This window comes from Hyposmocoma kahamanoa, unplaced genomic scaffold (genome assembly GCF_003589595.1).
Source record: "Hyposmocoma kahamanoa isolate Upper Pololo Valley unplaced genomic scaffold, ASM358959v1 78, whole genome shotgun sequence".
Taxonomy (NCBI): Eukaryota; Metazoa; Arthropoda; class Insecta; order Lepidoptera; family Cosmopterigidae; genus Hyposmocoma; species Hyposmocoma kahamanoa.
The window spans coordinates 16,762,481-16,787,153 of record NW_020653945.1 but is presented as its reverse complement, the minus strand read 5'-3'; the positions used below and the strand labels follow the sequence as shown (position 1 = coordinate 16,787,153).

The following is a 24,673-nucleotide window of genomic DNA, read 5'->3' as shown; positions in this document are numbered from 1 at the left end:
CGACATTGTACTTGTATTTAAAACTTTCCGATGGTTGCGTTTATGATTTTACAACAATACATGAGCATTAAAAAATTGTCGCTATTTACAAAGGAACATACAAAGTACTTAATGTACATAAATACAATGATTATTGCGTTGATACACGTCTCGAGGTCCAGCGATGGGACATAATACACCATAATACAACTACATAAATTAAAAAATAAGATACAGGCGACTCTTCGAATCGGTATATAACAATATTTTTGGCTACCATAGGACGATTTTGTGACATCATTCTGTCACATCATACATTACGCAGCTCTTTGTAAATAGTTAAACAATTTGAACTACCTATTCAACAACCAACAACAACTTATCTACTAATGTTCTATTAAAATGAAAATTCAATAAATAATGTAATGAATGATAGAGTCTAATCATAAAGTTGTTTTACAACCTGGACCTCTACCACGAGATCACAGTTTAAAAAAGGAATTTTCTATATGTCTACAGACAATTTTATTTTTCTTTTCATCGCTAGGGGCGCAATAGGTAGCGACAATTAACATAGTAAACTCATGGTAGAGGTTTTGCACTGAGTTTGCGAGAGAATATTCATACCGATCCACCAGTAACATTTACATGTAATACATGAGGTAACCAACATTTGAAATGTATTAAGTATCACATAAAATAACATCGGTGAGTAAATTATCAACAAACAAAAAATACATTTAAAAACATTTCCACTTACCTATCTACAACTATAAAATATCATATCATTGTATTGACTACACATAGAATACGGCTTCGTACATATTCTAATTACATACAGATAATGAACAATATCGTTTTGAATATTCAGTAGCAAATGCGACGATGCATTATTAATACTTCTCGAGATTTATAACTTCGCTTACTATTGAAAAGCTGTACCAAATGATAGTAACTACATCCCTAACAATCAGCTTTTTTATGAACAGTTTCTTTGATGGAAACTATAGTCTGTTTCAATCTTTTTCGAAGTAAAAGTAAACAAACCGGTCTTTTTCGCAGTAAAAGTAAGCAATCACTCAATAAGTGGAACAAGTAACACTCTCACGTATATTTTGAAAATGTCGTCTCGATATCTCATCACTTTTTCCATTTTAAAATCGTATTTGAAAAATGTTTGTTCAAAGGTGAGTTCATTTTTCAAATGTAGAAGTATGGATTGTCCATGGTTGCAAGTGCTGTACGAAAAAATTCATTCAGTTCATTCAATTGATGTTTTTGTAGTAAATTAGTAAATCGAACATTTCAATCACAATCGTGCAAGTATTTAAGTGGATTTGAAGGAGGATTAACATTAACATAATATTTCGGAAATTTTAAATTTACTTTTATAGGTCACGTAAGAAAAACCATTCGTAGTATAAGTATACCATGCACTACTACTATGTATGAAAATATCGTCACTCAGAAAAAGTTATTCCAACTGTTTCAAATTAAACAAATAGATTAAGTCGTCGTAGTTGGCATTACAATTGGCCATCATTAAATTATCTATGGTCGGGTCAGCGACCTGATTGTTTACTTTTTGTGTAAAATGGATTAAAACGACCTCTGGTTGTATATTTCGATATTCGACGTCCACGTACATATCACACACTTTAAGCTTTTTATGCGTATCTTTTTTATGTTTCAAATGTCAAAAGGTAGAAGCTGAATGTTATTAAATATAGTTGAATACTGTCAATGCTCTACTTCTCGATAAAATACTGTGGTATATCGAACTGCACCTCAACGCCTGCCTTCTTGGCGAGCGCCACGATCTCGGAGAGCTGTACCACGAGCGCCGCAGCCTCGTCCAGGTCGTCACGTGGCACGATGCGGAGACCAGATTCCGCAATCAGTTTCCTTGCTTCATCTACTTTAGTACCCTGGGAACACGTGAACATTTATTGAAATAGATGGCCCCGGTCTGGCAAAAAGGCGCTGGTTCGAATCCAGCCGGACCGAAGGAATGTTTTTTGTGTTTGTTCGATCTTCGTATCAAAAATAACACCAAACTAGTAACAAAAACATGACATTAAAAAAAATATTTATAATATGCATTGCAAATTTTTATTTTAAATATAATGTAGATTATTTACATAATCTAAGTTAATTACGCCTTATAGTAGAGTTGATAATATGTATCCCAGTTTAGTCTCCCGCCTCTCACAAACTTGAATATAATTATATCAGACGACATCATATATCGCCGTTGCTCTGATCCCAAAGTAAGAAACTAAAGCATTATGTTATGGAAATCGGAAACAAGAACGGTACCACAAACACCCAGCCACAAGACAATATAAAAAAATTAGTTTCTACATTGACCCGGCCGGGGATCGAATCCGGGACCCCAGACATGGGGACCTCGAACTAAATGAATATTATTAATATTATTATCACAAGCTTTAATGTCAAAGGAAAATAGTGCGAGGAAATCTGAATCAAATTGACTGGTTCACATTTCACGAGAGAAAACTTGTTCAAATTGAATAATTACATTTAACTACAACATTTTACTAAGACTCGAACACATAGAGTCAATGTGGTGCATTGCAACCAAAAAGGCTGCCACGTCGCATTAATATTCCGTGTTTCCCGCTCAATATTGCCGTAAAAACCAGTGTTTCTGTCCTGTCTAACTTTAAACAGTTTTGTCGTTTTCGTTCGAGTAAATTATCTCCGCAAAATAAGACTGTGGTTTATCTCACAACAATAATTTGGAAAGATAAAATATCCTATAATAGACATTGTGATATTTTAATGTATATTTAAGCTGAACAATATTGGGCATTTAAATACCTGCAAACGGACAATGACGGGAATCTGAATATTCAGATTCTTGGCAGCGTTGATGATGCCCTCGGCGATGACGTCACACCTCATGATGCCGCCAAATATGTTCACCATTATGGCCGTAACTTTTGGATCTTGAAGAATGATTTTGAAGGCTTCCTGAAAATAAAGGTTGCATGACGATTAGTCTAATATGTGTATACACAAAAAAAGTGCGTACAAGAATATAGCCGTACAGGTTTTGGAAATTTACATTTTTATGGAGTGCCGTACAAATTTTGAACCTTATTTCTTTCATTCTGTCCTGCCACATATATTCGTCTTCGAACGCGTATCTTAGCCATATGCGTCTGAATGTCATTTACATTCATGATGCAGGTGATACGTTTTTATATGATACCAAGGACGAGACGAACAAGTCGTGCGTCTGGTGTTAGCCACACGCCGGTCTATAGCAGTTGCAGTACTTTAAATCGCAAAGATCAGAGGGACACAGCCACTTGGCCTGTCGCTCTGACACATAAGCAGAAAGTCTCATGTGCCTATAGTTTCTTCAAAACCGGAACGCAGTAATGCTCACATTATTGCTTGGCGGCAGAAATATTATAAATATTTCCACAGACTACTCACTATTATTATTTATTTAGCAGTAGACTGCAAGTAGCCAATAAACGAAACATCTTCTATTGTCTCTCGTGGTAGTTACCATGTCGTATTTGACGTCGGATGCGCTGGGTCCATGCTCGATGGCTGGGCCACACATATTATCAGCGTAAACACCATAGATAATACAAATTAATGACGTCTATGACCCAGCGGTTAATAAGTACTATGGCCGTTTGATGAGAAGTCCCAGATTAGTTTTTTGGTAGGGAAACAAACTTTTCTAAACTAGTTCTCGTGCTCTGAGAAGCGCAAAACGTTACTTCGTTTCATAGCACAGACTATTCCCTAGTTTGAGACTAGGTTAGTAGAGTGATTATCATGCACACATTAATAATATTAACATACATAGATAATAGTTACGCGTAACAGGATAAAGGCCATAAAGCAAGAACTTTACGCACGATAAACATACTTATTTAAACTGCAAAGTACAACAAGTATACAATACTTCTCTTATCATTAAGAGATACAATCTCTATCTATCGATTTGTATAAATCACAGTCAATCAGAAAGCTTATATTATTGTCAATGTGAGTCGACACTACTGCATTCATAGGAATTTATTTGTGTTCATACAACACTGCATTAAAGGCAAGTTGTGATTTGAAATTCATATGTTGGAATATACTGTAATGTTGGATATTAGGGTCGTTTGCAGTTGCAAAGATGTCGAAATATAGCGCTTACTAAAGTGACGTGTCACATTGAATAATCTGATCACATATTGTCTATGCGTTTAAGTTACAAACTTGACTGTGCGATACCTATTGTATTAAGAGCAATGAAAATGATTCAGGTTTATCTCTTTTACATGCACCATATCTAATCAATACAAGAGTGACATTCGATATCTTTAAACGATGCTAGACATTGGTTAATAATTTTGTACTTTGGCTTTAATTTGTTGTAGAACTTTGTACATTGCATTACTAATTTTCATTATTTTATAAAATTTTTAATGAAAGTAAATTAACTTGCTTTTACGCGAGCCCAGTTAAGGTAAATCGCGCAAAATAGCTGCGCTTGTGTACAATTTTTTTTCATGACTTACATTTACTTACAGTTATTAGACTTACATTTTTATCAACTTGGACTTCCGTATAACACGCCTAAATCTATTTTTTTAACGCATATATAACTAAATACTTAATTTAATTCTTTATTGGCACAACCTGACTTAAAACATATAATTTTTAGTGACGAACAATTAAAAAAAATTTTAAAAAATAACGCGCAGAAGTAACTGATGCGGCCTTCCTTTAAGACGGCAATCTAATGGTTTATTTTAGTATATCTGAAATGGAGAGCACCGACAGCGGAATTTATTACAACGGAAAGAAATTACTCACCGCAACGGCTTGTGCAGTGGCACCGCCACCGACGTCGAGGAAGTTCGCGGGGTCGCCACCATAAAGCTTGATGATGTCCATGGTCGCCATCGCCAGACCCGCGCCGTTCACCATGCATCCGATGTTGCCTTAGATTTTAACATTTTATATAACTTAAAAGCTTAATTATGCCTCCTCGTCGGAATAATGCATGCGTCACGCCTTCAGACGCAGTACATTACGATTGCAGTTGGGCTAGCACGATAGGGCACGACTTGCGCGAAAGCGACATAAAGCGCGGGATTTTGTATGAAAAATATTTGATTAAAGTTGCCCAACTTCTGTTATCCCGATTTTTTTCGTCCCATACAATGAAATGATCCTCAAATGAAACTGAGTCGATCAGTAGTAAAAAAATTTTGATAAATTTTATTCATTTTTATGGACAACCCACGCTTAACCAAAACATTGACTATGTCAAAATAGTTTTCATAAGAAAAGAATTAATGTTTCCTAAGACAGTTTCCTTTTATCTTCTATCTATCGAATGTTCCCATACTGTCCCATTAAAAAACACTGTACATTTATTTGTTTAAACTTTATTGATCATTACAATGCTGTATAAATGACGGATGCCACAAGGCATTCTCTATTTTATAAAAATATAGTTGACGACCCCGGTGATCCAACGGAGTTCAAGTTCGACTGGGTTTGATTCCTGGTAGGAATCATTTGTGAAAAAGAATTTTTCTAAATTGACTCTAGTCGGGTGTTCTGGATAGCGCGACCCGTGAATCCCGTTGCTCTTTGACTCATATTACAGGGACTTCCCTAGTTTGAGACTAATGCCTCTACCATGAGTTTACTATGACAGTTGTCGTTAGCGACCGCGTAAATTACTTCACAATTTTGTATGGCAAATTATACAGTGTCTCTAGCGGTCTCAAAAAGAAACAACATTTTGTATACAAACATTTTACGCGGTCGCTAGCAATACTGTCACTTATAATCTAAGATAGAGGCACTTGTAACTTATATGTGTGGCACATTATTATTAGTAAATTTTAACTCTTGTATACTATCTGTGCATTCGTGTAAAAGTAATATTTCACCTTAAAACAACACGTTAATAAATAAACGATATCCAGCTCACAATATGATTGAACTCGATTGAAAATTAAACAGACTATTGAGTCGGTAGCTATGGGCGAAGGTCATGTCTGTGTACATTGTTGTCTCTCATCTGCCAATCAGTAGACATGTGATGCATTGACTATTGATTATAATGAACGTCCTGTTACCAAGTTACTTACTGTTACGAGAATGTTTACGTTTTCTTGCAAGTACTGTGTAGGGATAATATACTGATATAGGGATAAATAGGGAATAAAGGTATAATGAAACAAGTACTGCAACTCCCGCCTGTAAGAGTCGAATTTTTCCCTTAACAATACGGTTCATTTTGCTTGGGTCGAGGGGCAGGGTGACTGCCTTTATTTTTTCACTTTTAGCGGGTTCGATTCTCGGTTCAGACAGGCGATTATTTAAATATCTTTGAATACATATCGAATTGTTTTTAAAATTAAAATGAAGTCTTCTTTAAGTAAAATTCTACCTATGTATTTCAGCACTTTCCCTCCGCGTGGCATAGCCATGAGACGCGCTGTACTATATATACCGATATATTATACAGGGTGATAAAAAAACACTAACCATTTTAAAGGAGCATACCGTATAATGGAAATAAAATATACATGTTCGGTTTTTTTTTCAAATACTTAACAAATAAATAAGTTATGACATCTCAAAGTTTTCCGGTAAATTGTGAATAATATTGACACCCGACAATAATGGACGCCGTTGCCGTAGCAACAATCAGTGGGCGGAGTCAGCGCGCGAGTTTACGTATTGTCGACCTCGGTAGCCGAACAGCTAAGCTCTGTGAGCTCGATGATGAGGCCTCGGATTCGATGCCCGGCAGAACCAGGTAATTTAACTGTTGTGGTTGTTTGGTAGTTTAATTTATTTGTTTATTGAATTGCAATTTTTCCTTCATAATTTCTACGAGCTTCGGACCGTCAAACTACAGAAGTTTTCGTTAAAACAGGAGGAAAATGTTCCATCATCCACAATTCTGGCCGTTGGGTCCAGGCAAGGACTCTAAAATTAGAGTTGTAGAAGTAATGACAGGAGCAATTTTCATGGTTGATTTTGCAATTGTCTAATTCAAGGCGTTTTACTCTCAATATACTTTGAGCAGGGAGAACCGATTTTTATTATCTCCTGTGTCAAGTCCCGTATAGTAGCTAACTAGGGGATGAGTCCGGGTTTGCGCACTTTCCGGTAACCGATTTCAATAAAACTTTGTAATTACATATATAATTCCACGTACTTTTGAGGTCGATTTTTTTAGGAGTCTGTACTGAGATTATAAATCTACAATTTAACGATCTCGGTGGCCCAACGGTTAGTAAATACTACGTGATGAGGTGCCAAGATCGATTCCCGTTAGGGCTTTTTTAAAAACGATTTCTAACTTAGTTCTCGTCTGGGTGTCATAGGTAGTGCCCCAGATTTTTTTTTTCAAATTGTTTGTGGCCAGGTAATTAAAGCGGATATCTGGATCATTATTATTATTTATTTAGTTGCAAAACAACAACGATGTTAATAAGGCGAAAGATGTGTGTCAAGGTCGTAGCCAGTGAAAGGTCTCTGCCTGTCCCGTTGAGAAAATGGCGTGAAAAGAATGTATCTTAAACAACAATGGAATATACGTACCATCAAGCGCGATGTAGTTGAGTTCAAATTTGGCTGCTTCAATTTCTTTCGGATCTTCCTGTGTGATATCGCGAAGGGCGAATAACTCCTTTTGTCTGAAGACAGCGTTGTCATCAAAACGAAACTTAGCGTCCAGACAGAAGACTGAGAAAAGAATATATTTTAATCAAGTTCCATACTTCGGAAACATTACTCAAATTATGATTACTCAACTGCACGTTAGAAGAAATTATAAGTAACACTCATAGAGCGGTTACACACGGCCACTTTTAGCAGCGCGTCAGCAGTGATTCAGACCCTAATCCTCTCCCTTTACACACGCTTCTTACGCAGCCGTAGTAGTAGTAGATTAGTAGCAGTAGAGCTCCATGTGAATGAGTTCGTCCAGGGCGCCACCTTACCTATTTCTGCAGCCAAGCAGTATTGTGTTTCGGTTTTGAAGGGTAAGGGTGCTGGTGAAATTACAGACACATGGGACTTGTCAACTTATGTCTCAGGGTGACGGGCGCAGTGGCAGTGCCCCTCAAATCTTTGCGATTTAAAGCTCTGAGTGGCACTGCAACTGTTATGGACAGGCGTGTAGCTTACCATCCGGCGCAAGACTTGTTCGTCCCGTCACGGACGTTTTTAATTATTTAACATAAAACCCGGCATTTAATCCGTTCATGGATAGCAACGGCGTATACCGTAAAATGTAATAACAATATGGTAGTATGGAATACCCCGTTTCGCTATATGGACCTCACAAAACCAACTACGGGTTTCACAGTGCGATCCCCAAATGTTTCCTATGCAGTTGCAGCCTACGCGTGTCTTATTCCAGCGTGACCATGGTTGAATTTTTGAAATTTGACTAGTCAGACAAAAGTCGCCTTCTATTCGGTACTGCTTCTCCATAGAGTACAATAACAAAGTAAAAATTCAATGATTTACATTGAAAATTTCTATTAAAACAATATAAGCACTAAGGTACAAAGAAACATAGTTACATTTTTGTGTCTTTATTTAAGTACTATCCATGAACGGGTTAAGAAATATTTCTTAAAAGTGAAGGTACAAACTGTACTTTGTAATTTGTTTGTTTGTTATAGTATAAGTAAGCAATTTAGCATTTCTGTAGTTCTCTTATTGTAATTAAGTTATTTTTGTGTAACAAGATAGGACACAAGTCCAGTTTTAAATTATTTATAACATATCTGAACTCCTTCGCCGTGAAGTGTTTATAACTAGTTAATAGGTTTCATTTTTTTTAATTTTGATCAATAAATCATAATGAACTTTATGTCAACTTTATACGTTACAAAGTTGACAAAAAGTCATGCTATGTACAATTTCGTTACAAACACTCGCTTCCATTACGTTCTGCGGGAATGTAAAATGATCCTAAAGCAGTGTCAATAAAGATTTGAAGACATTGACATACTTTAAGAAGTCAAAATCGATTTAGTTTATTACATTACACTTAATTAACCGGCATTGAAATGTAGCCGACTAGCCCTAATATCAATTTTCCAAGATGAACACGATATTTGACGACTTTGTGCGTTGTTTTAACTCACATTTGCCAGTAATGGCGTCCTCGGCGTAAGGGTTAATTTCGATGAGAAGCGCGTCCTTCTCTAAGAATAGGGCGTACATTTTTTTTATCATATCCACTGCTTCGTTCATATGATTTTCCAGGCCGATCTAAAAAAAAATACAAATAGACCTATATTAATGCGTTTTGTCAGAGTCCATGCTAGGACATTTCATTGCTGGTGTTGCAAGCCAATATTAAGTAAAAATATACCTCAGGCATGTGTGCCATTTTATAAGCATTTGAGTGTATAAACTAACATAGTAGATAAGTTGATCATTATTGCTAACAAGTATGTTTTTCGATTCTCAGCTTTTTGGCTGGTGTTAACCTTTACAGACCGGAATCAAGTTCATGCAATACAATGTGTATCTACCTGGGTTCTGTTAAGACCATATTTCGTCTTCTTCTATCTGCAAAAACTGGGTTCCTTTACAAGCCAATAATTTGAGGCTTTTAGTAAAGTGTGACTGATAATATAATAATAATAATAATTAAAGCTGGTTTGATTAAATATAGATAATCAAATCCGCCTCTGTTCTTAAAATGTATATGAATAAAAAATTATTTCGATACTGGTTGGCCAAGTGTCAAAATAAGAACAAAAAAGGCAATGACGCAAATAGTAATCACTAGAACGTCGTAACATTCACAGTTCTGACATTTTTGGCAAAATTTTACCTTCTTTCACAATCTATCGATAAAACTGCCAACAACAACTACATTACTATTTAAAATTTTATGTAAATTGGCAACCCTGCAAATGTGTTTTACTAAGTCTTCAAAAAAGATAAGACTGTGGATGACATGAAAAGTGAAGCATGTTTAGAATAAGTGGAACCTTGTACATAAACAACAGTTTACTTAAAGAGTGATAAAATGTATACAAATAACCAGTTGTGTTTGACTGTTGTATGTTGTGGAAAACGTTGACTGAACAACGCCTTAGCACCACTCCATTTGAAATGTATAATAAAAAAATATGTATTCAGTGTGTGTCTTGTTGGTCGTTGCAAAAAAATAAAATACCTTGGTAACGACGCGTTTGATTTGTTCTTCGGTAATGCCGGTCACAATGTCGATAGGTTCGTATATGATGGCCTCAGGGGTCTCGGCAGCCACGTCTTCAATGCTCACACCTCCTTGAGATGAGGCAATAATCACTGGACCCTGTTACGAATCAAACATTATATAAATTACCCTTTTTGTTTATGGTCCAGAAACCGGAAAACAAATGGACGGTTCCACTGGGCCTTATGCAACCTTATTAAGTGAGAATACGATGTGTGTCAAAAAAAATCACATAACTGTCGGATGACTAGTTGACTAAAGGAGTCAAATAACGTCCCCAATTAATGTGAAATGTGATGTGTTTTTCAAAATCACAAAACTGTTTGTTGGATTTCATATTTTCTTTTCTTTGTATTGGACATTTATCAAAAATAGTATAGGGTAGATCTTAGCACTTGCGAGGACTTCCTTCCTTTGTATCCTCCATCCTCCTCCAACATGCGCACTTTGCTGCTGTCGTCTCTTTCACCGGCCAATGAGTTGGCAACAAAAAAAAAGACGATAGTCTAACCTATTATGCGACTAAAGATGACGATACGTCTGACAGTTCCAGGTAAAAAAAGTAAAAAAACATCATTGTGTTAATGAATGTTTGCAATAGCGACAACGGACTGGAAGCGCCCTACCAACATTATTATTTACAGATACCCTTTCTTTTTGTTTCTTATATTGTGTGCAATATGGTTTAGGACCTTTTCAAATATCCATGTATTTGAGGTATTCATTTATACAGAACAGAGTTCTACTAAAGTGCAAGAATATTAGACAAATTTTCTACGGTTTCGTTATCATCAGATCGAAATGTGATTGTGTAATAACAGAACAATGCAGAATCACCTCATCGTAAAAACAAGATGAGCGTAATGTCTGCCACGATGGAAATGCTTCTTTTGTATTTTCTAGGAGTACGTCGTTCCCTAACAGTCTATTTAATCGCTTTAAAATTATTACATTAACTTTGGTTATATTTTACACAATAATACAAATAACCTGGTTTCAAGTTGGGATGTTCTCTATACTATAAGCAAAAGAGTAACAAAATTATCTCCGGTTGTACTAGTAAGACTTATTCATACCGGGAGTCGAACTGGGAATCTCATATCTAGCGTCCATACCAGTACAATTTTTTTTAATGTAAAGGAGAAGGTAAACGAGCATACGAGCCACTTGATGGGAGGTGGTCATCGTCGCCCATGGATATTTGACGCAACATCAGATGAGCTGCCTATGCGTTGCCAGCCTTTGAAAGCCCTGTAAATACGCTTTTTGAAGAACCCCATGTCATAGCGCAAAGGAAATACTTCAGGAGGAAGATCATTCCACATCTTGCAGGTTCGAAGAAGGAACGAACGAGATGCCCTCGTGGGCTTACAATGCCAGGCATCTAAGATGTGGGAATGCACTATACTCCATTGGCGGGAGGTGCGTTGGTGCAAACGAGACGGTGGTACCAGGTCCAAAAAATACTCAGACCATTCCCCACTATAAAGACGGTAGAACACGCACAGAGAGCCAACGTCTTCCGTCCGTCTGTCGTGTCAAATATAACGCGCTTATAGAAATCCCCGAAATTAACGCTGGTTAGCAAAAGGGGTGAAATACTCAAAAAACAACTTACGTTAAAACTGCGCTCCATCATGACGGCAACATAGAACTCGCGGCGCGGAAACTTGCGTTCAGTGACCATGACCATATTGCAGATGCGGCCCGCAGCACCTGTTTGCTTCGTCACCAGCAGCTGCTTCAACATTTTGCTGGCTAGCTCGCCCGCCACCTCCGGGCTATGAGTATTTTCAATTGAAATAGTTAATATGCCATACAAAAGTAGACAATGTTAGTAAGAAATAAGTGAATTGTTCTATTTTTAATCCAAATTCATGGACTTTAATTTCGTACAGGGTCAAGAACACGTCAAGCTTTACACTTAAGACTTAAATCCAACTCTATGTCGTGTACGATAAGTACAGGGTCAAGAGCACGTCAAGCTTGACACTAAAAGTTTAAATTTTATTCTATGCCGCTTGCAATAAGAACGATCTAAAGTCCAAATGATGTGCTCTGGAATGTACTTAAGACTAAAAATAAATGATTATTATTTTTATTATTCAGTCAAGTCGTGGTTAAAGAGACATCCTTGGAATGTGAATAATACTTTTTTTCGTGGTCAGTTACGAAAAGTGACTATTAAATCAAATATTTGTATTAGTCATTTTAACAACAATGTTTACGAAGAATTATAAGACATAAGTTTACATTATCTTGTCACGTAAACTGTCTTAAGTATACGCTAAAGTCGAAACTCGCGCATTCACCTCATTTATCTTCTAATAGGTCAGAAATTATAATAACTACAGTGTGCCAGAGAGAAATTCCTTGTACTGTGGGTACCAGGGCAGCAGATTTCACTCTGGCGCACTACCCGGCACGCCCAGACCAGAATCAATTTATTTCCAAAAATGGTCATACCGGGAATCAAATCGGAGCTTTACTCATCCAACGCGCACAGTGCAAGCCGTAAGGCCACTGAGGTATCCTTACGGCTTGCACTAAATAAAAACTATTGCACTAAAAAAACTGCACTAAATAAAAAATAAGTCATTTGGAGCAAAGTCCACGTACAAATCTACCCTTCTGACGAGATTTGTACGTGGACTTTGCTCCAAATGATTAAATATAACATTACAATTCTTGTGTATTTAAGGTCTTAGCATGATATGTCATGGACTAAGAGCGTTTGCGCGCTACGTCCGATTCGTATCAGGGGGTCTACTCTCGATCTCCGTCGGACTTCCGTCCGAAACAATTACTACCAAATAAGCAATATTGCTGCCAGCTGCAGGAAAACGGTTCTAGAACTAGACTAGACTAGACTAGACTAGACTATCCATGAATTTTGAAGATATTTTGATTGACATTCACAGATTTTGAAAAAATGGTACAATCAGCAAGATAATAGGCAATTTTTACAAAACTTTTTTTTAATGCCATTCAATACGCTCTCTGGTAAGGATTAATAGTCTTTATGGGATCAACTGAGGTAAGAGTACTCCAAATGTCAGAAATAGCAAAAAACTTTTTACCATACATTTTGTAGGGACCTATTTAGTAATCAGTTATTTTAGGTAGTTAAGGAAACTAACAAATTGACAACGTATTATGTATTTCAAAATAAAAACAATAACAAAAAGCAAAATAACTTAAAAAATTTATGATAGTAGGTAAGTGCTTGCCGCCTTGGCCGATGCGTCGATTCGCTATCTTCGGCAAAGAGCAAGTAGCGGCTGAAATTTTACTCGGATTGATTCCATTGAAAATCTCAGCAATTGTGTCTTTCAAATCTTGAACACTGTTGTATTTTTTTTTATAAATTTTATTTTTTACATAGTCCCAAAGAAAAAAATCAAGGGGCGTCAGATCACGACTGCAAAGTGGCCATTTGATAGGACCATGTGTTCCAATCCATTTGTTTCCAAATAGCTGGTTTCAATTTAAACGCGTTCGGCGGCTATTGTGTGGCGGAGCGCCATCTTGTTGAAAATACACTTTTCTCAAAAGCGAAAGCGGCAATTCGTCCAAACGATTTTGAAGGTTTTCTAAAATTGTGTCACTGTAAGTGTCTGAATTCAGGGTAACTTCCACCATTACGATTCTATTTGACATAAGACCGCACCAGCAATTAAAAGAGAAACGAATCTGATTATAGCTTTCGGTAAATCTCAGCGCATTTTCTCTTGACCAATAATGATGATTTCGCCTGTTGTACATACCATTGTTTGAAAAATTTGTTTCGTCAGACCATAGAATGTAATTTAAAAAATTATCTCGGCTTATTTTTCCGCTAAGCAATCTGCAAAAATAAGTTCTACGAATATTATCTCCGACATGTAATGCTTGTACTATTCGACCCCGACGATAACATTTGTGTCCGTATTTCTTCCATACTTTCCATACTTGCGTGTGCAAAATACCCACTTTGACGGCCACTTCTCTTGAAGATATGTCAGGAAAAGCTTCTACGAGTGACAAAACCGCAATCTCCATATTTTCATCGAGAACACGAGGTTCCCGTACCAATATTTTGCTAAAGGAGCCACATTCTTCAAGATTCCTTAAAATATTTATTATAACCCGTCTGGTGGGCACTCTTCGTAAAGGATATTTGACCCTATACCACTCCAAAGCAGCTGTACAGTTTGTACCTTCCAATAAGTCTAAGCGTTCTACATTTGAGAACATTTTGATTAAAAATCGTATTAAAAGCTAAAAGAGATAGCATTACATTGGTCTGTGTCAAACACGGGAATCGACAATACCTAACGTCATCTTAAATGCCAACTGTGTCCATTTCGCAGTACATGAGGTACATGATACGGTTGTCAAAGAGAAGTACATCAAATGTCAAAACGAATGTTTTTCCAAGTGTTTTATTGAATTATTCGCATGTATTGTAATAAAATGGACAAAAATATTGACACTGAGAACAATTAAGTATTAATAAAAATTCCTCGCTGCAGCATTACAGTGTACAGGCACGTGTTAATTTTCTGTCTATAAATCACACGAAAGCCCAAATATCTCATGTGATTAGACATATTTAAGTAGTTTACTCATAAATCTTGCCAAACGCTTTGGTTTCTTCAGATTGCCTGTTTGTTTGTATATTTTGATGATTGTTGTTAACGATTATTTTGAGATAGTGTTGTTCTTGGAAGCGTACATATTATCGATATTCTGCTATTAAAATAATTTACTACGAGGTTTTATTTATTTTATTATTATTATTTTTATTATTTCAGGTTTACCTACAAATCAAAAAAGGAAAAAGAGTGGTTGGAAATCATACCGCCGAATATAAACATTGAATCAAAGACCATCTCCATTTATTCGCTTCATTTTGAAGAGTCAAATTTTAACATAACTTTGAACGTAACTAGATTACATGATAATGCAACTCCATCATTAGGTTTATTGGTAAATATTTTTATATTCAATTTAGATTAAACAAGACTCATTTACTAGGTATTCTCAGTTCCTAAAAACAAAATTATCCACTCGTTTCCGATTTTTTCCCACTGACAACTCTAACTACTAAAAATTCTTATTTTATGTACCAAGCAATACAAAGACCATATTGGTCTAACGTTGCCGGGTGAAGGCCAATACCAACGTATAGACAGCCTATTTGCCTTGCCTTGCCTTGCCATCGTTCGGTATCACTCGCCTAGCTGACCGAGTGAAGGCGAGCGCTAACGTGTATAGAGCTCGTTTGACGTGACTTGTCAAAACTCGCAGTCGCCCGTGACTACTTGTCTCACTTCGGAGAAGTGTCGATTTTTCTGCACAAATCAAAGGCGCTCGACCAATAGTAGTCAATTGACATTGTATAATCAGACATTTGCATGCTATTTAATATATGCGAAACATGTTTACACTAACACTGTCTCTTGTTACATCTCCTGTTGTACCATGTTTTAAGTAAGTAAAACTTTGATGATAATATTATTATCGATAATATTACTACTTTCATTTATTTCCAAAATTAAATGGAAGTATTAAGGATTCACTTAAAATCAGTCACTGGTATTAATTTTATACCAATGCATAAATACAAAAAATCGTACACTATTTGGAATCTGTTTAAAAATTTCTTTGTGAAAAATGAATCTTGAGGTTGGAAATGTATAGGATTTATATTTCAAAGTTTTCTCTTTTTTATATACTCTCAAATTACAAATATTTTTTTTTTCTGTGCAAATTCACTTTTCGCAATATTTGAGTATTTGTAAACGCAAAACAATAAATTCAAAATTTCATGTGACATTCCCGGATATTCCCATACAACATAAAATGTTCCCAAATGGAATATTGATCTACTTTAATTAAATGTTTGCTTTTTTATAATGACTTATCGATAGATTATGGTACGATACTAAAGAAATCAGCCATTTGTTTGTTCCATTTTTGTTTAGGTATGCACTTTCATTCCGTAGTTAGGGCAGCTCCTTTCTTTTATTTTTTCCATCTTCTAAGATTAAAAGTGACAATTCGCTATTAACACAACAAAACAAAGCTGTTCCAAATTTAAAAAATAATGATATGATTATAATTAGGTTTTACTTAATTCTTATTTGTAGAGGCCTGTTTTTTTTTCTAACAAAAAGCTTTAATTAAATTTTTATTGAATTGATATTAAATTTTTTTTTTGTGAAATTACTCCACTAGTTTGTTATAATTATTAATACAAAGATCGAACACTCAGAAAAAATTCCTTCGATCGACCGGATCGAAGTTTTAATTTAAAATGTATGGTAAAAAGTTTTTTGCGATTTCTGACATTTCGACTACTCTTACCTCAGTTGGTTCCATAGAGACTATTATTCCTTACCAGAGACTGGATTGAATGGCATTAAAAAAAAGTTTTGAAAAAATTGCCTTTTATCTTGCTGACTGTACCATTTTTTCAAAATCTGTGAATGTCAATCAAAACATCTTCAAAATTCATGGATAGTCTTCTAGAATCGCTTCCCTGTAACTACAACGATTAAGGTAGCTGGCCTTGCTGCCCCGTCTCAAATTTACACCCTGTATACCATAAATTAATCACCTCTGTGGACAAACGGTTACCATGCTGGTATGCCATGCAGTGGTTCCGGGTCCGTTTCCAGGGCCGGGAGAAATATTTCTAGGGCCTACATTTATTTCTCTCATGACTTTGGTGGTGTAAGTTATGGTTTTCAGTGTTGAGTCTATAACAGCCAAGATGAGGCTTATTATTATTATTATTCAGGGGTATCGTGTGAAGCCGTCTACAAGAGTCAAAAAGCTTATTCTACTTCAAATTAAATAAATTTGTAGTAACTTTTTGTAGTTTTTTTTGTAACAATTTTGTTCTAACTCAAGTTACATATGAACATAATTTAAGACTTTCAATGCAAGTGGTGTGACCCACACTTTTTTCTACAATATTAATTTAAATGATACTAAAGTACACAATCGTTATATATTTGGATGCCTTTTTTCATGTATAAAAAATATTTCATGATTAAAATTTAGAAAAAAAAATGAGTTACATCACTTTTGCGCTGATAGTCACATTTGATATGTGCGTTTTGTTTATTCTTCTAGAAAAAGTTTCTTAACATAAGGAGAGTTTATTGGCAACTTGTATGTGGAAACTGCACAATGCACTCCGTCTGCGTCACTCGGAGAATTCCTCAAATATCATTTGTAATAATCATTTATTATAATTCAGAATGATATGAGGATTTATAGTTAGTAACATAAGGGTTACATTATTTCATGAAATATCTTAATGACATATTTACTTACGTGTCGACCATACGGACTCCACCCTTCAGGCCACTCTTGAAGAAACCTCTGCCGCGACCTCCAGCAAGTACCTATCAAATTCATGTCAATTTAATACTTTAACACAATAAAATTATGAACACTACATACACAAAGAAACAAAAACTTAACGACATACAATTCTGTTAATTAATTGTACTAAATTCCTGTTTCATTAAAGATCAATTTTAAATAATACAATATTTATAGAATTCACACTTTCACAACTAATATTGATACAACAGCTTGTCACTACACTACTGCATAAAAAATCAAATTGAACTTAACACAAATATCTTACTAGCAAATTCCATTCCTTAACTTAAGACTGCATGTAGGACAGGTAAGTATACATTTAACTTCTCTTCTTCAACACCATCATAACTATTTCATAATAGTGTCAAAGAAGAGAAATTGTTAGTTTTTATAATTATTATATTTCATTCAATGGAATAGTTTATATTATAATATTAAGTAAAATATTTAAATAAGTAACTAACCAATTTGTTTTGAGGTAAAAATGTTTACAAATGTTTAAGCAAGAGATAAAAATAGTATGGAGTTCATACCTGAGCCTTGAGCACAATGTCCTTGGTGTTAAGTTCTTTGGCAAATTGGACAACCTCTTCCTTTGTCTTAGCCACATGGAACTTTGGTACTGGGATGCCGGCATCACGCAGGAGAGTGTAGCTGATATACTCATGCACATTCAGGTGGCGGACTTGCTGTTTCCTGGGCAAGTTGTTTGATGTTGTGACTGCTAAAAGCTGTGAGGAAGTACACTTTTGAGAATATCTTCATAATACACTATGCCAAAAAAATGTTCAATTATTTTTTATTGCAATTTAACATTTAATTTGAAAAATTAATAACTTCAGTAGTCTTTTGATTTCAATTAAGCTATCTTATGTGTGTAAATCTAGTATGTGTTCAAATGAATGTTATCATAATTCAGCCTTTTTTAAGATCCTTCAAAATACATCCATGAGTATAGTTGAGTAAATTTGAAAATTTAAGTAAATCAGTAATATGGATAGTTTTGATATAGTTTAAAGTTTCAAAAACCTTTTACAGTTGATACCTACATAGTTTTCAGTTACAGCAAATTAACATGATACAGAGAAAACTAACAACTCATAGCTTATACTGTTTAATTAATAGTTCAGAAATATTTATATTTTGAGCAATTAGTGCTTAATAATGTTTTACAGACAGCAGCACATCAAGCTACACATTAACAATTCTTGTTTTTTTGCACTGGAGCTGAGCAGAAACCACAAACTTCTATTTCCTACAACCTAGACATAAAGCATCAAAGCATCAATTGCTTTCATACATGCTCATCTTTCTTTAGGACAACTGGGAATAAACCACATTTTCAACATGTTTCTGGTAAGTTTACCTTTTTCATTTATCTATAATGTACTCCTAAGCGATGATGAGATAAGGATGCTTTTACATACAGTGAGTTGATTTTCCTCCTTTATAACACATTAGGAACATCATTGACTCGTGTTCCTAGATAAATTAATAATAATGGATAATGTGATGGCATTGTAATATGATAGTAATTGTAATCATTAATTATTTTCTAAACTTAATGTTTTAGGGCGCTGGAAGTATGGTTATGTATGTGGTAGTATTTACAAAATATGTCACAAATAAGAATTCGATTATCATTGATTAACTAATAGTGTTAATTGATTAAATAAGAAATAATAGACGGAAAATGTAGGAAACAATGTATAAAATCGATGACGTAAGGCACAATACATACGAAAAACGCAAGGTCAAATTTATAAATACAAGTATAAATGGCGGCCAAGGCTTTTTATATATTTTCTAAATAGATTAATAGATGCCAAAGGTGAGTTTAAAATTGTAATACATCAATTTTTGATTATCATAAGCTGATAAATGTTTAAACAAAATTTGACCTAAAGTTGAAAGTAACATTGTAATCATTCATCCTAGGTATACCTTACGCTTCACGAGTCGCATAAATTAGTAATTACATTTACCTTTGTTCCACTTGTCCGAATTATTGCCTCGGTAAGACCTAAAGTACGAGGAAGAAAGGCCGCCATTTTTCCCTGCTGATTGAATTTGACTGAAAAAAATCAACTGTCACTGGTATGTCAGTAGTAGTACAATTTTTCGTCCTCCGGGACAGGCTAAGGCTTCTAACCATACTGCCAAATCAGAACACTGCACTGGTATGTCAACTAATTGCACGAAGTTCAGGGTTATGATATCGAAATTCGAAATATCGATAAACACTTTCGAATTTGTCTATATAATACATTTGAACAAATTTGTCGAAAACAAATGTGACTTCTGGCATGAAGATAAATAACAGACACGATATATTATTATGGCTTTATTTGGAAAGTAAATATTTGTTGTTGCAACTTTCAGAATCTTGCTTTTCAGAAGTTGAAATTGTTCAGAATCTGTGTGCGGCTGCGGCACCGCTATAATAGAGCTTTCACTTGGTTATGCTTCATGATGGTGGTTTTCCACCGTGCGTCGCACGAGGCAAAACGAAGATTCAAATTTGTATGATAGAATTTCAGTTCTCTCCGTTCCGTTAAATCCGTTTTCGGTTATTGACGAGGATGAGCGAGGCTAGAATTGAAATATTTGTAATGTACTATTGAACCGTATTCTAGGCCTACATTGAGTATTATACTCTGCAATGGAATCACGATTTCTCCACGAGTTTGTGAGTGCCCACACGATCTTGCGCGAGCTCGCGAAGACTAAAAACGTCAGCTTGTGACGGCTGTTAATGGCAATTTTTAGTGGAAATAGGCCGGCTAGATTTCAATTCTCGTCTCGTCTCGCCGCGCCGGTGGAAAACCACCACCAGAACTAATGGCGCATATAAACCGGGTCGTCTACCTTCGGCAGTAATAGTGTTCCGCATTCGGTAGACTATTTCGCCTTGCCGAAGGCGATTCACTCATCGCTTCGGCCGACTTCGGCTGCTAAGTACCGTCGTCTGATGACTTACTATTTACAGCGGTTTGCTTGCCGCCTTCGACGGACAAGCGAAAGTCACCTGACGACTTGGTGTAAATCTGCCGTCCTAATGGAAAGTACAGTAACTAGCATTTTTGACGTTTGATGCTAAATTGAGTTAAATATATAATCGTTAACACCAAAACAAGATCTATATTTGGCTCTAACTCACGTATCAAAATTTTCATGGGAACCCTGTAATACAGGAAGTGAAACTGCAGTAACTTAGTACAATACATAACATTTGCTAATTCAAAGTGCAGTAACATTTACTATATTTTTGGGTCAAATTTGAGTCAATGGCGTTGGAATTCTAGCAATAAACGCACTATCTAATAGTTGTTGCACTTATTTTGTTTATATTTTACATATTGTAGAGAAAGGTACGTAATACTTTAATTTAAAATTATATTTGCCGGATTGCACTTGATAAAGTGATACTTCTTACCGTATACATTCCACAATAAAAAATAACGTTTTTTTTGTAATCACTATATTTACACACGGTTCTGTTTATCAGTTAAGCTTAGTTAACTTATGATTTTGTGTGTAACTTTAAAACTTAGTTATTCTTGATAATTTTTTAATTAAAAATGTCCCGCATTACCCAGACTTTTGTTAAATTCTGATCCTGTTTTGAGCAGTACAATGCAAATGCCACAGAAGTAAATTTTTCTCCAGGGACACTTAGGAATTTCTGCTGCCGGAAGCATCAGACGCAAAATCAACTTATGTATAATGAAGATGACGATGGGTCTTATGATGACAAATCCCATTAATATAATAACAATATGTGTTTTAAATACAGTATAATGACTGCAAACTGTTTTTTATTACATGTCAAATCGATAAATGTATCTGTGAGTCATCGTCGTATTACGCTTCCAGTGCGTAATGTGTAATATAAAGTTAATCTCAAGTAAAATAATTAATCAGAGAAGACTGAATGTTATAGCATTTGTCATAGCATTAATAATAATAATAATAATATAGTTCTTTCATAAAGAAACGTGATCTCAAATTATAGTTCCTCGACTAAGTAATTGTAATAAGGAGACTGAACTTTAACTAACTTCAGTAAAAGCCAAGGTTTGATTTTTTTAATATTGTTTATTGTCAATCGAAATGTGATTAAGGGTTCATATATCTGGGATTTGAACAAGTAAATAATACAGGGATTTTCTTTGTTTTATTCTAATTTTATAAATGTACAAAATTATATCAATTCTATAATATCTCTTTATATTCCCAATCCAATTAACACTTTGTCCAACTTGGGAAATAGAAATAGAAATCATTTATTCCTTGAATAAGCAGTTGTGTATATAATAAAAAGTGGGACTCGAACTCTTACCGTAGCCTATAATGTACGCTTGTAATACCAGTGGTATTACTCAGTCGGTGCTAACACTACAGAAGGGAAGGAAGCGAGAAAAGAGGAAAGAAAAAAGTGAAGGGAGGGAATTAGGCCACCGATACTCTCAAAAACCTCAAGCAATGCAGCATGCTGCCACTTTACGTCGATGTTTAGTAAGAAAATACTAACAAATTGTGAGTTTCGACTGTATAAAACATTAGAAAATAGCATCAATATGAAGTGTATTTTTTTTATATATATATATATATATATATATATATATATACATATATATACATATTATTAATTTGTTTTTGAATATGTAGTTTCTAGATTAATTAGCAGTACGATATTTATCTAATAATAAGTGCAGTATCTAAGATACTTACTGCCGTTATGGTTAGGAGGATCAATTGTGTTACTAGAGCAGTCACTAAACATAAGTATACTTTTGAAATATTATCAAACATAGCCTTAACATATATATATATATGTCAATATGTCATATAAATATGTCACCTTACAATTTTTCTTTCTTTTACCTGTCTATTGATATATGCCATGTCGGTGTAACTTGCGTAGTTTTGAAGCTAAAGTAAATTTTAAAATATTTTCTTTAACCACGTTTTTCTTGAAAACAGGTTTGACTTAGTTACTGCACTCTTAGTTAGTAATGCGCAATTATGCATAACCGCATTTGGACAAGCGAATTAGGATTCGTGTGTAAAATTTACAGAAACGCTACTCATTCATCGGCTAGGTTTCATTCGTTCATTTGTCTATGACTAAAAAAATATAAACTTAAAAACAAAAATGTCAAATTGACTCAAATCGTCAAAAAACTATAGCGAGTACGATAGCGAGGCGAGCGATACGGTGAAAACGAAAGGACAGTCTTTTTTAAACAGTAAAAAAAGCTTGATTTCGAAATTGTCATTCGGTGCTGCAAAAAAAATCAGTGAATTTTGTAAGTTTCTTGTACAAAAAACTTTTCAAATTGTGTTCGAAATGCATAATTACTAAAATTTTGTAATTTAATTTCAGATACCTCAAGATGAGCTCTGATATTGTAGCCATACCACCTTCAGTGTCATGGGCACAGAGAAGTGCTCGTGTTTTTCTCACATTTAACGTAGAATGTGAAAAGCCGGATATAAAAATTGAAAGTAATTCGGTCACATTCAAGGGAGTTTGTGCGCCGGATAAAAAGTTACACGAAGTGCATATACCTCTATATGCCGAAATAGATCCCGTGAAAAGTACACAGGTTAATAAAGGTAGGTATATAGAGGTGGTGCTAGCTAAGGTAAAAACTGGCGAAGGGTTCTGGCCGACGCTTACTAGCGACAAGAAGAAACATCATTGGCTGAAAGTTGACTTTAACCGCTGGCAGGATGAAGATGATGAAGGTGACAGGTTTGAAGGGATCGATGAGTTTGAAGACATGAGTGACATGTTCTCCAGCAAGATGGGTGATTTTGGCGACGAAAACGAAAAGGATGACACTAGTTCTGCAGAAGATGAAGACCTTCCAGATGTGGAGTAGACAATCTCAAAAACTTTTGCCAAAAACTGTCTAGTACTTAGTATAGACATAATTATGAACAATTTTTGTGCTTTTATACAAGGAATAGTGTGGTAGCATAAAACTACTCTTTAATTTGAATGCTACTTCTATAATTAATATTTTCAAGTCTGTATTTGCTGATTTTAATACTTGTATCCTCTGATAGATTAGAAATCTAGTTATATTGGGTGCATCTATAATGATTTTAATTTTACAATTCCTTGTCTGAAACTATATTTAATTAATGGTGTATCTTTAGTTTATCATTATTGTGGTTCTTGTGAACGCAAGCTTGAATTGTAAATTATGTTTAGTTATTCATTCCAGTAATATAGGAGTTTCACACAGAGTGGGATCATTACGACTTGTTGAATAAACTCCCATCACATACAGCTGTTGTATGTCTACATTCAGATACAGCCGTGTGCGATGGATGATGCAATGACCCCACAAAAGCCAATAAAGTCCTAAAGACGAGTTGCATGTTGCTGTGACATGCCATCATGTGATTACCACTGTAGGTATCAACATGGCTTAATGTATAATTTTTTATAATTTTTGTATAACAATTTTAAATACATTCCAAAATACAATAGTAATTCAGGATTGAGTTTTCAAAAAGTAGTCAGGAACTAGTTTTTGAAAAGAATTTTGATAGACACTGTCTAAGGGCATCTGCTGCCCAAAGTGGGTGTTATCTGTGACAAGTCCTCAATCTGTGATGCGCATTGATGCATGCTGTTTTACAGGATTGAACAAACCTTGGAACACATGTTTTTCATATACAGTTGTGCTCCAAATTATTCCGAAGGAGAGTTTCAAATTGGTTTCGCCAAAAAGTATGATCATCTTATCATACTTTTTTATCATTTTTTTTTTCAGTAAAGTAATGTGTATTACTGCTGTTGATCTGCGTGATTTATTAAATTGAATAAACATTTGTAACTCTTGTTACTTGCTATTAATTAGTTAATTTGCAAGTATTTATCTGGATTTCTGTATATCAGGATTATTTTGTTTTGCAACTGTTTTACTACTATACAAGGTTGTACAGTGTTGGCTGTAAACGTTCAGATTGTTTTGCCAGATAAAATATTAGTAAATTGTTTATCATGGTACACCTGTACACATGCATGGTACA

General features: G+C 35.0%; 2 protein-coding genes across 4 annotated transcripts; one reads left to right on the top strand and one right to left on the bottom strand.

Moving 5' to 3' along the window:
• Positions 1-1,165: 1,165 nt before the first annotated feature.
• On the bottom strand, positions 1,166-22,370 carry LOC113232823 (succinate--CoA ligase [ADP-forming] subunit beta, mitochondrial). 2 transcript variants are annotated; one of them, XM_026467656.1, is made up of 11 exons: positions 22,355-22,370; positions 19,606-19,694; positions 18,154-18,351; positions 17,567-17,637; positions 11,856-12,018; positions 10,196-10,336; positions 9,150-9,276; positions 7,591-7,734; positions 4,834-4,961; positions 2,824-2,976; positions 1,166-1,907 (listed from the first exon to the last, which is right to left on the bottom strand). In XM_026467656.1, exons 2-11 carry the CDS (start codon positions 19,669-19,671, stop codon positions 1,728-1,730), a joined length of 1,371 nt encoding a protein of 456 aa, XP_026323441.1. In that variant the 5' UTR covers positions 19,672-19,694; positions 22,355-22,370; the 3' UTR covers positions 1,166-1,727. The 2 variants fall into 2 exon arrangements, with proteins under 2 accessions (XP_026323441.1, XP_026323443.1); XM_026467658.1 differs by lacking the exons at positions 18,154-18,351; positions 22,355-22,370 and having other exon boundaries at positions 19,606-19,686.
• On the top strand, positions 18,874-24,600 carry LOC113232824 (uncharacterized protein CG16817-like). 2 transcript variants are annotated; one of them, XM_026467659.1, is made up of 2 exons: positions 18,874-18,976; positions 23,010-24,600. In XM_026467659.1, the coding sequence occupies exon 2, from the start codon at positions 23,020-23,022 to the stop codon at positions 23,509-23,511; it is 492 nt and encodes a 163-aa protein (XP_026323444.1). In that variant the 5' UTR covers positions 18,874-18,976; positions 23,010-23,019; the 3' UTR covers positions 23,512-24,600. The 2 variants fall into 2 exon arrangements, with proteins under 2 accessions (XP_026323444.1, XP_026323445.1); XM_026467660.1 differs by lacking the exon at positions 18,874-18,976 and adding an exon at positions 22,826-22,932.
• Positions 24,601-24,673: the final 73 nt, after the last annotated feature.